The sequence below is a fragment of the Myxocyprinus asiaticus genome, chromosome 15 (assembly GCF_019703515.2).
Source record: "Myxocyprinus asiaticus isolate MX2 ecotype Aquarium Trade chromosome 15, UBuf_Myxa_2, whole genome shotgun sequence".
Taxonomy (NCBI): domain Eukaryota; kingdom Metazoa; phylum Chordata; class Actinopteri; order Cypriniformes; family Catostomidae; genus Myxocyprinus; species Myxocyprinus asiaticus.
The window spans coordinates 40833190-40850426 of record NC_059358.1 but is presented as its reverse complement, the minus strand read 5'-3'; the positions used below and the strand labels follow the sequence as shown (position 1 = coordinate 40850426).

The following is a 17237-nucleotide window of genomic DNA, read 5'->3' as shown; positions in this document are numbered from 1 at the left end:
GCAAGTCATTTGTAACTCTGATAAGTGCAGTCTCTTTTCTGTGATAGGGCCTAAATCCTGACTAAAATTGTTCATATATACTATTTCTCTGTAGAAATGAAGATAGTTGGGAGGACACTACCTTTTCTAGTGTTTTCGACATAAATGTTATATTTGAAATTGGTTTGTAATTAGCCAATTCTCTAGGATCAAGCTGTGACTTCTTAATAAGCGGTTTGATAACTGCCATTTTAAAGTTTCTTTGGACATGTCCTAAAGATAGCGAGAAGTTAATAATATTAAGAAGAGGTTCTGAGATTACAGGGAATACCTCTTTTAAGAGCTTGGTTGGTATTGGATCTAACATACATGTTGTGGCTTTTGATGTTTCAGTACGTTTTGTTAGCTCTTCATGAACTATGACAGCGAAGGATTGAAGTTGCTCATGAGGAACATTATGAGACACTGTTTTCTATGGTGCTGTGACAGTTGATTGCATAGTTCCAATTTTATTTCTGATTATTTCAATTTTATGAGTAAAGAAATTCATGAAGTCATTACTATTGTGCTGCGACGGAATATCTGGTTCAGTCAATGCTTTATTCCTAACCAATTTAGTCACAGTAATGAATAAACACCTGGGATTGTTGTGGTTATTTTCTGAGTTTGCTAAAATATGCTGACCTGGCAGCTTTTAGTGCCTGTCTGTAGCTACAGACACTATCCTTCCATGCACCGCGAAAACCTTTAATTTTGTATTCTTCCACTTGCGCTCCATTTTCCTAGCTGCTCTCTTGAGATCATGAGTGTGATCATTGTACCACGGTGCGGGACTTTTTTCTTAAATTTTCTTTATCAACTATCACTATCAAGAGTTCTAGAGAAGACTGTATTTATATTTTCTGTTATTACATCAAGTTCTTCTAGACTTTTTGGCTTACTCAGTATGTGAGACAATTCTGGAAGATTATTAGTGAAGCTATCTTTAGTGGTCGAAAGAATAGTTCTACCTGAACTTGCTTGCAGTGTAAACACACTCTCGGTTACACTGGATCAGAGCAAACAACTTGCAGATGAGCCTTTTAAAAACAATTCGCAGCCTGCAGTTCATTTGTGGCGAACCAAACAGTTGGCCACACATTTTTTTTCAAAAATTTACAGCAATTGGCAACAACAGACAATTTGCCACCACTGCCTGTGGGTTTCTTTTTAATATAACCCATAATTCATTCAGGATATTCTTACACTTTTATTATGTTGGTTTCTCTTAACTTAAAGGGTTTGTTGCAACCCATCACTGAAATTCCACAGATGGAAGTGCAACCCAGGAAAAGTACTTTTGACTGGCCTCTCTGAATGCTTGTTATAGGCTATACATAGTATTGTGTGTGGTATTATCTCAGTTTTGGAGTGTGTTTTGAGGGAATGGTGAGATTACTGGACATAAACTGACAAATTCACATATTTTGACTGGCAGTGGTACTTCTAAACACTTAAGAGTTTTGTGGTCTCTCTCTGTCTAACAAACACTTTTTTGTCTTTTAGTTGCTAAGTGAACAGTTAGAACGACAATACCAATCACATGACAAGAACTGAATCACTGTTACACAGTTCCTGAAAACTTTTTATTGCTTAAAGGTTACTCTTTCATAAATCAGGAGACTTTATAGAGTTCCTATTTATGTTTCAGTGAAGCATCAGTTTTGTTTTAAATATATCACCTACAATTATTTGGGGAATACATGTATATTAGGACTGTCAATAGATAACCATTTTTAATCCAAATAATTGCATATAATCATATTAATTAATCACAATTAATTGCACAAGTCAGTATTTGCTGAGAAAATCCCCCAAATAAAGATGATTCAATCTAAATAATACATGATAATTCAAATAATTAGATTAGACAATTATATATATATATATATATATATATATATATATATATATATATATATATATATATATATTCAATTTAATTAAGATAGTCATAATGAAATATATTGGGGGGATTCGGTATAGGGGGTGTGACATGGTTACACTGCAGCGTGAAAGATAGCACTGTTTTAAAACATGCACGCATGCACACACAAACACACAGCCTCCAAACGACAGAAATAAAGTGCAGAAAAACAGATAGAGGGAAATAGAACACTGTAGAGAAGTAATAAAGCAGAGATGAGGATGGATGGATTTTGCTGAGTGATTAAATGGTAATAAATAGAGAAGAGTGGAATGGAACATGGAAAATAAATAGAAAACAAGTGTTTCTAAACAAACAGAAAGAGATTTGAATCAGTGGTTGTGAACTAGTTTTGATTCATGACTCAGATTTTACCTTGGATATCAAGTGGGGATCCAACACAGTATCAAATTTGTTTATCATACAAAGCGAACAAAACTATCTTTAAAATAAAAATATATGTATACTGTATATGTATTTCTGTTGCCATGAATTGCATTAATCTTACTCGGAGTGGCCGATATAATATTTAAATCGCTATAGTGGTAGAAATGTGTCAACCAGTAGAAACCACTACTTTCCACATTGTTTCAAATCAAAAAGGAACATTTATTATTTTATTATTAACATATAATATTTAGATGTTTCTCAATGATAAAAACGCAGAGATCGGACTTGCGTTCTTATGAAGACCAGTCTTGCCAAGCTACCTTGGAAGAACCAACTCGGAAGGACAAGAAGATGCTGAACGCATCTATTGTGAGCTTTGAGATGTGCTGCGATCTTCCTGTTGTGCAATTTACCATCACAGCACATTTGAATCCAGTGAGAGAACTACTGGCATTATCACATCAGTAACAGCATTACTATCATCACACCAACGAGGTTTTGCAGGACTAGTGACACGTTAAAAGAATAAAGTCTGTTAACACTTGTTTCCTCCATGTGTTTATTACTCTTTTAAAATGATACCTAACAAAACAACAAATGTTGAGTATAAAGACTTATGAGCCACCAGACTTTCACTAGCTTACAATGGGAAACTCTTGAGGGAAAACACACTGATAAATGTCAACCTAGTATGAACGTTACTGTAACAAAATTTTTGCAAACTGAATTTTACGTTTCGTCACAGTTTCCTGGTGAAATTAACACTAGAGGAGCTACAACAATTGTGCATTTTATTAACTTTCACACAAATCACAAGTATAATGGCTGATTATGACTTTATAAACATATTTTCTGCTCTATTACTCTATTACACACTGCTATGTTATGATATCGAAACACATTTACTATAATGAAACATTCGAAAAACGATACATTTTAATTCTTATATTACAGACACACCTACATTTACACACACTTATTCCAACATGATTTGCTTGTGTGGCAGCTCACCTGAGTGTTGGACTTAGGACTCTGAGACCGTGGTTCGTGACCAGCCAAACACATAAGCTGACATGTGACATGAAAATATCATAGAAACGTCACGAGATGACGTGGTTGCTTTAGAAAATGTGCTTTTTATTTCTCATTTTGTTTTAGGACACTATCAGTTAGGTTTAGGTTAAAGTTTTAGGTTAGGAAGGTGCGTTTTACTCAATGAAACCTCCATCTAATATTCACATTAAAAACGTTGTCTGATTACGACATTATTTCACTCACTTTTGCCGCCCCCCGCTGGACATTTCACTGGAACTGCAGCCAAACGTGCAATGAAGCACCTCATTTAGTTTTTGCAAAAATGTTGCCATGGTCACGTAATGTTCTTGAGACCAAGCCGATAAATGTCCTTCATCTCCCATAGTACCACTATGTCTTTTGAGACTCCAAACAGGTTCTTGCCCACAAGTCACCATTCGATGCATCCTAGATATTCGGCCTGATCAAGAACACATCTGGGTATTTTTATGCATTCTCGTTACTTGCGTTCTTGAGTACTGGAATTGAAACTTGGCAGTGGATGATGATGTCGAATGAGTCCACGAGACACTAACACTATGCAATAAATATTCATACCACATTAACTGAACAATAAAATTAACTTAATTTTTACTTTGTCTGTGTAGTTTGAGTATTTGTTTTCTGAAAATTACTTGAATTTAAATGGTTGCACGCTCTGGGCAGCCCATAATTCCCTGCACAAAACACATTGTGGACGGCACAAACCATGTTTATCTTTGGTGCAAGCTAACCCATATTTAATGCAGTCTGGGTACGTATTTTGTCTTAACTTGATTGTTCATGTTTTTTTTTTTAAGGAATAGCACATACTTGTCTAATTTGGCTTGTTTCTACCAAGCGACAGATTAATTTGCGCCAAACTACCATAGAATTTAATTGGACGCATGGCCTCAACAACAAAAGTTAAGTTTTTTTCTCCCCCTTTTTAAAAGTAGATAAGCCTCTTTATTTTGTTATTCTGTTTATGGTTAGTTTTATCTCCACTCTACAACTCTGTAAAAACAGACCTATTTTTGCGAAAAGGCCTTTCTCTGAAAAGTCATTGACCTAAGGGTGGGCTTAGTCTTTCTTTCTTCCTCTCTCTTTCTCTGCACTAAATAAAAATTTACATTGCAGTGTCAAAGGCTAAATCTCTTCACATTGGCCTTTCAGAAACAAAAGAGAGAATTAATCTCAAATGTACCAAATTATTCCAATGCTGACTGAGAAAATGAGCGAATTTAACACGTGATCTGAATACTGACATCAAAATGAATCTGAGTTCTTCGGCAAGAACAGAATCAATGTTATCTCCAGGTTATCAAATTCAATTTAATTGGAATAGTTCATCAAAAAATGAAAATTCTGTCATTTACTCATGCTCATGTTGTTCCAAATCCCCTGTCTTCTGTGGAACGCTAAAGGAGATTTTTAGTGGAATCTCTTTTCCATACAATGAAAGTGAATGGGGACTGTAGCAGTCCAAAAAAACTCCAAAAATGGCAACAAAAACATGGACATTCTGCTAAAGTTCTCCTTTTGTATTGCACTGAAAAAAGAAAGTCATATGAAATTAGAGCTTGAGCTGAAATTTTGTTTTTGGGTGAACTGATCCTATAAGAAGAGTTCAAGTTTACCAAATGACCAGAGGGTTTATGTACTAAATTTACCATAAGCAGTCACATGACGTGTCCCTGTTCAGTCATTGTCCCCACACTGATGTCAGAGGGATCTACGTCCTTTTTCAATACTAAACACTTCACAGATGCTGCTAAATACTTCCATTTTAGAGAGATTGTTTGTGGGGTTTTGAAGAATTCAGGCCATAGTGATGATATGGGACACTACAGCAGGAATTTGGCAGGAAATGGGTTGAAATCTCAGCTGGGACTGGGATCGGACAGCTGTCTATCACCTGTCCAAACACGCCTCTGCAAATTATTCGGTTCCGGGGAGGCTTTACGTAATCTTTTTGTTTAAATTCTTCTCCTCACACGGCCTATTCTTCCCACTTTTTGTCACTTTTTTCTCATAAACATACCAGGTTGTTCTAACCATGTTTAACACGCACACATCTGTGCAGCATTTAAATTATATTACAGTGTTAAGGTATAGTTAAGTAAAAACAAGGTTTTTAAGATGAGCAAGGAAGAGGCAGGAACCAGCTGAACAGTCAATGTAAAACTTTAATAACAAACTGAACTCAAACATAACAAACTGCAAAACAAACAAAGATGCACACACAGCTTCGTGCGTCTCTCTCTCTCTCTCTCAAACTGGCATCTCTGGCCCCCCCTTATCTCTCTCCCACTGATTAGTCAACTCAGCGGCAGGCGTGCATTATCACGGCCCGGCCACGCCCCCCCTTCTCGAACACACTCCTCCACCACCAGACCCCCAACCTCCCTTCCTGGAGGGGAGATGTTGCCCTTTCAGCCATCTTTCCTCATGTCGGCCTTCCCTGCCTCCTGGAAAACTGAAAGAGATGAGGGGAGGGAGAGGGAATAGAGAAAGAGCAAGCGGGAGAGACAGTACAAGAGAGAAAGAGAGAGAGGAGAGAGAGAAAAATTGGCTTGCCGGTCCCCGTACACGCTGTCGCCTGGTCCTTGGCCAGCTGGGCAGCGGTCCTCCATGATGCCGGGGGATGGCACTAGTCCTTGCCTCCTGGCAGATGGCAGCAGGTTCCTCTGCCTCCCGGCTGACGTCAATGGCTCCTCCACCTCCTGGCGGATGGCAGCGAGCTCCCCCACCCTCTGGTTGGACGGCAGCGTCTCCTCCGCTTCCTGGCGGATGGCAGCAAGCTCCCCCACCCCCTGGCAGTTGGCAGCGTCTCCTCAATCTCCTGGCGAACAGCTCCAGTACCACCACACCATATCTCCTCAGCGTCGCGACCCTCCAACAGCGGTGAGGGCTCTCTCTCGAACTGGCGTCTCCGGCCCCCCCTTATCTCTCTTAGTCAACTCAGCGCCAGGCATGCGTCATCATGGCCCGGCCACAACCCCCTCCTCGTCACAGCTACTAACTTAATTACTTTTTTCAGTATCATGACAGTAGATCAGATATATTCACAATAGTGTTGCTTATCCAGTAACAAGCTAGATTTTCCCGCGAGTATCACAGTAGCATCACAAAATGTTACATATGTCACATTTTATTGCAAACACAGCAGTGGAGCAATGAATATTTCTCATGTAGCGTTGGGAGATCCAAATCATTTTTAGTGAAACGGTTCTTTTGGACAGTTCATGTAAATGAACTATTCACTTGAGCACTGCACAGCCTTAAAGGGACTTTGCCTCAAAATATTAAATTAATTGCTGCTGTTTATCACTATATTTTGATTTAGTTACATTAAACACTGCATTTTCTGGTTTATTAGTATATATTAAGTATAAATTTGTTCAATTTAATGTGGTCACCCTATTTGCTTAACCCTTAACAAACATTAACCATGGTTTCTTATAGTTTTTGTAAGCAGCTTATAGTGAAGCTAACTACATAAGAATAGCTTGACTGTAGTTGAATTACTTTAAGTTATGAGTAGCTTGTAACTTGGGGAAGCTACAGTTTCAAACTAGCTTCCCCAACACTGCTGTGTTAGCACTGCTGCAAACACATTGACACAAACTCACACACATATGTCAAAACCCACATATTAAAAACATGTGTTGCAAAATCACACACGCACACACACACACACACACACACACACACACATACTTGGACACAACGAAAGAAATGTAAAGCCCACATTCTTTCAGTGCTACACAAATTAACCCCACATGCTCTATCACACACACCCTTTCTCTAACACACACACACACAGAAGCTCCTAAAAACCATGTATATACATTCTCCCATGTCTTTGTGTGCACATTCCTTGTACTTTCATTTCTTTTGGTCTTTATTCAGATATGTTTTCCTCTCTTGCATGTTAGAGCCAGTGGCAGAGCTAGCCCATTGGCCACCCCACTTGCAATTGCCGTTTTGGTAATTGTCTTGAGCACAATTTAGTTAGTCTTTCTACACCAAAAACCACCCACCCCCGTCCATCCAACGATATGAACAACAACCCCCCCAACCCCCCCCCCCCCCAGCTGCTTTTGTCAGCTGGACACAGGATTTAAAAACAATAGAACAAGATATTCAGAGAGAAAGAGAAAACTCAAGAGATGCAGCGAGAGAAAATGTGTGTTTGTGTGTGTGTGTGTGTTGGAGTCACATCTGTCATATTGTTAGTGTTCACAACATGTGCGGGAAAATCACAAGCTCTCACCACATTCATCTGGCATGGGTATATATCTGAGCCAACCATACGTGTGTGTGTGTGTGTGTGTGTGTGTGTGTGTGTGTGTGTGTGTGTGAACACTACACCCTGATTTCCCACTGAGCTTGCAAGCATTCAACTTCTCTTGGTAATAAGATCCGATTTAGCTGTTTGCGTGTGTGTGTGTAAATGTGGTCTGCCCTGAGTGTGCCCCTCTTTGACAGTGGCCCTATTAACAAGGAACACTGTAGAAGTAAATGTGGCCTGAGGAAAGGCAGTAAAACCTCTTTCACTGTTATGTATCAACTCTGTACAGTTTGTGAGTAAAAGCCTTCCTTGGGTCAGGTTTTAAAAACTTACAAATAAACCCTTTTCTGTTTGCATCTGTTTATTTTTTAGATTTTTTGTATTTTTTGTTGTGCTTTCTGCAAGAATAGTTAGCCCCAAAATAACAATAGTTCAAAAATGATGTCATTATTTATGGGTGATTCTCACGTAACCTGTCTAGAAAATGTCCTGGTCCAATTTTACTCCAAAATATTTTTAAGATTTATGCATTTCAATTTTAAAACAAATTTCCATTACAATGAATTAAATAAAAATGTAAAAATAATTTACTTATATATATATATATATTAATTTAATTGGGTAAAGTTTACACAATCTGCAATGTGAAGAAAATATCTTTTCTATATTATACATCACAGTAGTACTCTCCTGGTACTGCCTTTCATTTTTGCTGGTTTTAATTAAGAAAATCATTGTACAAAAGCATCTTTTTTTTATTGTACTACTACAGTAAAAACATGGCTATGAAACTGTAATGAGAAGCATCATTGAAAACAATGGCAACAGTAAAAGTAAAACGTCCAGACGTTTTGCATTAATGAGAATTGGCTGGTAAAAAGTGTCCTGAAAATGTTGTCACATTGCAAAAAAATGTACTTTAATAAAGTGTGCTTTCGCTACTTACAGCATTAGTTATGATGTTAAGATACATACATACACAAACATAATTACATAATTCATTTACCATCTTAATGCTGATATATTTGATTTATGATGGCATACATTTTTACACATATTTCTCGTTCTGCCTGACTTGTCTGTGGTTTGTCTGTTTTTCATTTCTTAAAATGTGTGCCAGTTCAAGTTGTCTTCTTCAGTTGCTTGCTCTTGGCTTGCTCCAATTCCATAAACCTAGGCCTCTCTCTCTCTCACTCTCTCTCTCTCTCTCTCTCTCCCTCTCTCTCAAGATTTATTTGAGGGTATCCAGGTTTTTCATTATTTCCATATGGTAGCTAATATATCACTTTCTGTAACAGGTTGATCCAGCAACAGTGTTGGGGAGGAAATACTATTGAAAGTGACACTACTAACTTAAAGGAGCAGTTCACCCAAAACTGAAAATTCCGTAATTTACTCACCCTCGTGTTGATCCAAACTCATTTGACTTTCTATCTCAGTGTGAGACTCTGTATTTTAATGTGTCTCTCTCTTTCCCTGTAGGCATGTCCAGGTGCTGCAGTAAACTCCAGGGCTGAGCAGTGTGCAGCGTTCAACAGTCAGGAGTTTATGGGACGCGTGTATGACTGGGAGCCTTTCACAGAAGGTTAGAAACGCAAATTGAGGGGCTATAAATTGAAAAAATGAAGGCAATACACAGGTGTGGGGGAATATTACCCTCCTTTTAGTTACACACCTCTCTTTCATAGTGAAGTCCAACACTCTAGCTTTATTGTGTAATAATCAAGTGTACTACATAACTGCACACACAACAATTTCCCCCCATCTCATTTAAATTGTTATATTGTGCACATTCATATTAGACTGTACTGTTTTGCTATCTCTTCGACCAAATTAAAAGTAAAAGTCACCAAGACAGAACATGGACCAGACCACCTCTATAAATCAACAATACAGAAAAGAGAGAGAAAGAAAGAGTGGGACTTATAGTGGAGAAATCGGATGAGGGAGGAAGAGCCATTGATAAAAGAGGTTACAGAGTCATGGCAACCGGATGAAAAATGGTGCTGTTTGGGATGGATGGATGGATGGATGGATGGATGGGTGGCATGAAAGGGCTGGTGAATAAGAGGAGAAAGATGTGAATGGAGGAAGAAAAAGCTGAATAGTAAGTGAGAGGCTTGAAAAAGGGGGAAATGAGGACAGGCGTAACTGAAGTGATACCCAATCTGCTATTGAGGAGAGGGAACCAACTGGCCTACAACAGAGAGATTCAAGTGTGCAGGAACTCCTCTTTAACATACAGTATGCCCTTAGAGAAAACAACAAATCTTGAGTTTAGAATCTTCAATCTTGAGTTTAGAACCTAAAGTTTTGGGTTTACTTGAAATGTGAAGTTTTGGACTCATAACTCAAATATCTAAGTGCCTAAATTGAGGCTATGGGGAATACCCACAACGCCTTGCACTTTAATTATTTAGTTATGTTTCCTTGGTCAAAGGGAACAAATGGAGGCATTTAAAGTGTTGTTATTAAGAATTCATAGAGGTTTTAGCTCTTTTACAGTATTATTCATGTTGTTTTGTTGCAAAGAGTTGCTTCATGTGATGTCACCAATAGGGTGATTTGTGTCTCCTTTGGCCAAGTTGGACCCTGTTGACTAAGTTTATTTTGTGACTGATCCAGAATCAGTTATAATCTTCATTATTTAAGCTGTTTTATTGTATGACCTAAATTTGAGTCCATTCAAATAAAACAACAAGATGTATGTAGCAAATCTGTGTTAAGTTAACTTGCATCTAGTTACCTTAACAAATAGTTAAGTTCATTCTATATGAACACCAAGTTAAGTGAACCTAATTACACAAGTTTTGGAGACGCCATTACTCAATTCATTTGAGGGAACGAGTTTACTCAATCAATTTATTAAGTCAACTTATAAGGGTTTTCAGTGTGAGCTTGGAATGTGTGAATCTTGAGTTTTGAACCTAAAATTTTGTGTTGGAACATTGAGTCTTGAGTTTAGAACCTTAAATCAAGAGTATAATATGTTTAATTCTTGAGTTTAGAATCTTGAATCTTAAGTCTAGAACCTCCAATCTTGTATATAGAATCTTCAATCTTGAGTTTAGATTCTAAAAATTAGAGTTTAGAATCTTGAGTCTCGAGTTTACAATGTTATATACACAAATGTGAGTTTAGAATGTGGAATCTTTAGTTTAGAACTTTGAATTTTGGATCTTTTTCTAGAACCTAAAATCTTGACTTGAGTTTAGAACCTTGAACCTTGAGTTTAGAATATTGAATCTTGAGTTTAGAACCTCAAATCTTGAACTTGGAATAAGTGTATCTTGAGTTTTGAATGTTGAATTGTGAGTCTAGAACCTCAAAACATGAGTAAAGAATCTACAATCTTGAGTTTAGAACCTACAAATTGAAGTTTAGATTTTTGAATCTTGAGTTTTAAAATCTTGTATTTAGAACCTTGAATCTAAGTTTAGAATATGTGAATCTTCAGTTTAGATGCTTATATCTTGAATCTTTTTTTCTAGAACCGCAAATCTTGACTTGAGATTAGAACCACAAATCCTAGTTTAGAAACTTGAATCTTGACTTTAGAGCCTAAAAACCTGAGTTTAGAACCACAGGTCTTGAGTTTATGAGACCTTGAATCTTAAGCTTAGAACTTTAAATCATGTGATTAGAACCGTGAAACTTTGTTATTAGTGTGCCCTTCAAGTGGAGTTTGAAATATCATAATTACAAGTTCCAAGCACATGAATGATCAAGCTAAGTCATACTTACAAGTTGGAAACTCAGACTTCTAGATGATACTTGAGTTGTCGAGATGGGATGTTGGAAAAGGTGTGTCGAGAGGAAAGATGATGGAAAGTAATGATTTTGCAAAAATATTTCAACTTCTGTACTTTATTTTAATAATATTATTTTGTTGTATATGACAGTCAACTAATGACTCACCATTTGCAGTTTGTTTTAAGCAAATGAATGAATAATTTGTTAGACACCATGTATTTATAAATCAAATAATGTATGTCGTGAATAAGTGTTGCATGTGTATTCATTTATGTTCATTCACTGGTACAACAGAAAAAGAGCTTTTGCCATCATTCATTGTGTATTTCTTTAAGTTTGGCTTCTTCCGTATTTTGCTTACCACATGAATGCTTGACATGTTGTTGTAACAAATGCCCAACTCGGAGGTATGAGCTTCCCAGGTCCACTTGAAGTCAGCAAATATCTTGAGTTGGCTGATGTCGAACAAGTGCTCACTTAAAAGCGTGTCACTCAAATACCATTTCAGATTTCAAGTATTTTAAGTTCATTTTGATTTGAATGTGACCAAAAATGCGCTTGTCTGTGTCAGTTAGTTGTTTTCTGTGCAAATATTTTCTGCACTTCCATCAGTTCGTCCCATTCATAGCGATCTGCAGAGACCCGCTGTGAGGATGAGAGCATGAGAGGCAGAGCACTATTCGTATTGAACGAATCAGCGATAATCGGATCCAGTGTCTCCCCTCACGTGACTTTTCACTGTATTCGGCGGTTATCCCACCCCACATTCACACCACGCTACAGGTACTGAATGAAAATACAATGAGCTGAAGAGAGGCTTGAGAGACACTACCTCCCACTGAAACTTTATGCGCTGGGTGTCGCTGTTTGACAGAGTGACTGCAGAAAGATGAGTTTACATTTCATAATATTTTATTTGTTTTATTTATGTAAAGTCATTTATTCAGCTCGCACTAATTTTTGAGGAGACATTGCCACCCTTGCCTGCTCTGAGAAATCACAGCTGCTGGAGACAGATTTTAGAGTGGTGGTTTTCTTTTATGTTATTTGTTGATGCAGCTCCGCTATTGACTTTATATCTTTTAATAACTGAGCTTTTTCTCATCATGGCTCTTAGAGTTTGAGTGAACTCACTGGTGCTTCCCATCATGTTCAGTAAATCAATTCTAGATCAGGAAAAGCTTAAGTGAATTAAAAGTTGTTTCACATGTGCAGAAAGGATTGTGTACTGATTGCATGATATTTACTCCAAGCCTTGTTACGTGAAAAGGAGTGTGCCAGCTTTTGTTTTGTTTCAATGTAATACAAATCAAAAAAATCAAGCAATCATTAAAGAGAAATAATCTGCAATGTAGACATGAGGTTTGGCACAGTTTGTTTTTGGGTAGCAGAATGTTTGCTTTTACAATTCACAATTCAGTGTAATCTTGGTTACATGTAATTTAATAGAATGATTTACATTAATTTATTTAGCAGCTTATGCATGACTTACAGTGACGTGAGTAATACTACGATGTAAGTGATTCATCATAAGGAGACAGTTATGAGAAGTGCCATTAAAGTATTTCAAAAATGTCTTCGAAAAATACAAGCTAGAACAGAGATGTGGGTGAGACACAGTAAAATATCAGTGAGGTAGTTGAGTTTAGAGTTTTTATGGTTTCAGGGTAAGTGTATTAATAGCTTTGAGTCAAGTGCTCATGGAAGTGTTGTGTTTTCGAGCATTTCTTGAAGATAGAATTGAAAACTTGATTTCAGCGAATGGGAGAATGGCAGCAGAGTTCAAGAGAGTTAAGTATCACAGCTTTCAGTATCCAACAGTGTTCAGTACTTTACGAAATACTGTAATGGACAGAGTTTAGTGTTTTATAAAGTAAAGAATCGCATAGAATTCAGCATTCTACAAAATTCAGTATGTTACAAAATTTTGTATCAGACAGAGTTCAGTATTCTACAAAGTTCAGTAAAAAAGTACTGTGCTGTCAGTAGAATGGATGGTGTTTAGTATTGTTCAAAGTTCAGTTTAGAATAGAGTTCAGTATTTTACACATTTTTGTATTGGAGGAAGTTAGTATTCTACAGAGTTCAAAACTACATTCAATATTCGACAGAGTCCAGTATTTCACAAACTTTTGTATCTGACAGAGTTCAGTATTTTATAAAGTTCTGAAATGGATTGCATTCAGTATCAGACAAATTGTAATATTTAATGAGTTTTATATCAAACAGAGTTCAGTGTTTTACAAAGTTCACTATCTGACCAAGTTCAGTATTTTTCAAAGCTTTGAATCACACAGTGTTCAGTGTTTAACAAAGCTTTGAATCACACAGTGTTCAGTATTTTACAAAGCTTTGAATCACACAGTGTTCAGTATTTTACAAAGCTTTGAATCACACAGTGTTCAGTATTTTACAAAGATTTGAATCACACAGTGTTCAGTATTTTACAAAGCTTTGAATCACACAGTGTTCAGGATTTTACAAAGCTTTGAATCACACAGTGTTCAGTATTTTACAAAGCTTTGAATCACACAGTGTTCAGGATTTTACAAAGCTTTGAATCACACAGTGTTCAGTATTTTACAAAGCTTTGAATCACACAGTGTTCAGTGTTTAACAAAGCTTTGAATCACACAGTGTTCAGTATTTTACAAAGCTTTGAATCACACAGTGTTCAGTGTTTAACAAAGCTTTGAATCACACAGTGTTCAGTATTTTACAAAGATTTGAATCACACAGTGTTCAGTGTTTAACAAAGCTTTGAATCACACAGTGTTCAGTATTTTACAAAGCTTTGAATCACACAGTGTTCAGTGTTTAACAAAGCTTTGAATCACACAGTGTTCAGTATTTTACAAAGCTTTGAATCACACAGTGTTCAGTATTTTACAAAGCTTTGAATCACACAGTGTTCAGTATTTTACAAAGCTTTGAATCACACAGTGTTCAGTATTTTACAAAGCTTTGAATCACACAGTGTTCAGTATTTTACAAAGCTTTGAATCACACAGTGTTCAGTATTTTACAAAGATTTGAATCACACAGTGTTCAGTATTTTACAAAGCTTTGAATCACACAGTGTTCAGTATTTTACAAAGATTTGAATCACACAGTGTTCAGGATTTTACAAAGCTTTGAATCACACAGTGTTCAGTATTTTACAAAGCTTTGAATCACACAGTGTTCAGTATTTTACAAAGCTTTGAATCACACAGTGTTCAGTATTTTACAAAGCTTTGAATCACACAGTGTTCAGTATTTTACAAAGATTTGAATCACACAGTGTTCAGGATTTTACAAAGCTTTGAATCACACAGTGTTCAGTGTTTAACAAAGATTTGAATCACACAGTGTTCAGTATTTTACAAAGATTTGACAAACAGTTCATTATTTACCAAAGTTTTGTGTTGGACAGAGTTGTTGGACACTATTGCTAAGTAGCTTGCAGAGCTCAGCATCAGACGGAGTTTAATATTGGACAAAGTTTAGTGTTGGACAAAGCTGATTGTCATACAGAGTTCAGAATCAGGCAGAGTTCAATACTGGACAAAGGTCTGTTATACTGAAGAGACAGAGACATGGAGTGCCTTCACCCCTGTGTTTTTACTTTTTTCTAAATATGCTTTATGTAAAAAAATAAAATAAAAACACTCGGGCTGTTCAGGTCATGAGCTATTGCAAAAGTGGCCTCAGTATGACAAGGGGACATTGGGACTGTGTTTGTGTGTGTGCTATATGTGGGAGGTGTTCGAATGCATTCTGTATTTATTAGAAGTAAAACTGTTAATAGCGTCCTGCATTTATGCAAGAAATTGTTGGACTGGGCTTTGGGAGTTTGGCTGTAAGGCGTCTTTGTGTGAGTGTGCACATGCTTTTGTTTTGCTGTCCCTGGGAGACCATTTTTTGGACGGCACAACTCAAGATCATTATGTGATAGAATGCGCGCGCGTGTGTGTGTGTGTGTGTGTGCAGTAATTGTTATTGTATGGTGCTGCTGTGCATTTGTATGCATGATTTGTCTTTTTCTCAGTCTACCAGTGTTTCTGAGGCTCAGTATAAAGCTGAAGTGTGTAACTTTTTCGGTGTTAAAGTACTTTCTAGGCTAGTAGGCTATTGGTAGGCTAATTTATTTAACTATAAACAATGTGTCTCTGTGAAAAATTCCTGTTTTGAACGACCCGTCCAGACCAACACAACAACACTGATTCAACCAATGACATGAGTTGGGGGCGGGACTATCTGTTTGTCCAATCAACAGCAGACAGGGGGCATTCAGAAGGCTGTTTATTTTTGCTATTTTCGTTGGTGCTAGTGGTGGAGAAATTACATACAGAAATCTAAGATATGCCAATATACTGTATGTAAAACATGTATTTGAAATATATGTCCATATGTGTTTTTAACTGGAATTAAGGCACATACTTGTACATATTTGCAACATATATTTCAAATGCTACAAAACGGCCATTTTCATACATGTTACATTTTTAGCAAGTCAGTTAACTCGGTGGCCATCTTTGGAATGCACACGGGCAGCTATTTTTCTCTGTAGACAAGTGGCATTACAGTGCAGCTCCTGTTTACTTGAATGGGGAAAGACCGAAATCTCCAAAATGGTTGGTCAATATTACGATCAAAGAAGTTATTTCAAACCAGCAGTAAAATCTGATTACACTAGTATCATAAATTGTGCTTCTTTACCTCAGATTATGCTAAAAAACCTAATTTTCCTGGCTTGTGTAACTAATGGGCATGCGCTTCCTCGAGTTGATTGACAGGCGACATCTGTATCTAAAAGGTGATTGGATATTTTACTGTTAGGGCAGGACTTCCTTTCTACATCTGTTGACCATTGGGCGTTCCAATTTCTTCCATTTATTTTAATAGAAGTGTTAAATAATCTCTGTTTGCACGGATTAGGGAATTTGAATATATATATAAATATATATATATATATATATATATATATATATATATATATATATATATATATATATATATATATACTTGCATATATAAAAGCAAATGTAATATAAATTGCCATGCTATCATCCAACAACTTCAAAAAAGTTGGGACAGTATGGAAAATGCTAATAAAATCAAAAACGTATGTTCTGTGTTTTTTTTTTTTTTAAATATACACTCATTTCAACAGATTGCAAAAGGCTACAAAAAAGTTGATACATGGGCAATTTAAGACTTATAACAATCTGACGAGTTGAAAAAACAAGGTGATGTGAAACAGGTGATGTTAAGGTGAGGCGATTGTGTTATAGTATATAGGAATCCTCAAAAAAAAGCCTTGTCTTTCAAGTGCAAGAATGGGTCAAGGCTCACCAATCTGCCTACAGATACGTCAGCAAATAATCCAGCGCTTTGTGAACAATGTTCCCCCAAGTCAAGGTGGAAGGATTTTAGGCATTTCTCCCTCTAATGTGCACAATATAGTTAAAAGATTCAAGGAATCCAGTCAAATCTCAGTGCGTAAAGAGCAAGTCCTAAAACCACTTCTGAATGTGCGTGATCTCAGATCCTTCAGACGTCACTATCTTAAAAAACGTCATATGTCGGTAATGGATATCATGACATGGTTTCGGGAATACCTCTGTAAACCATTGTCAGTCAACACCATTTGCCGCTGCATCCACAGATGCAAGTTAAGGCTTTACTATGTAAAGCAGAAGCCATACATCAACACTGTCCAGAAGCGCTGACTTCTAGACACTGACTTCTCTGTGCTGGGTCTCATCTGAGATGGAAATTAGAACAGTGGAATCATGTTTTGGGGTCCGAAGAGTC

General features: G+C 36.9%; 1 protein-coding gene across 1 annotated transcript in view; it reads left to right on the top strand.

The window, feature by feature from the left end:
• Positions 1-17237, top strand: part of LOC127452615 (ADAMTS-like protein 4) — a 72013-nt gene that overhangs the window by 26907 nt on the left and 27869 nt on the right. Inside the window, exon 5 of the mRNA XM_051718226.1 lies at positions 9168-9270. Coding sequence (XP_051574186.1) covers positions 9168-9270 — 103 coding nt within the window. The remainder of the gene's footprint in view (positions 1-9167; positions 9271-17237) is intronic.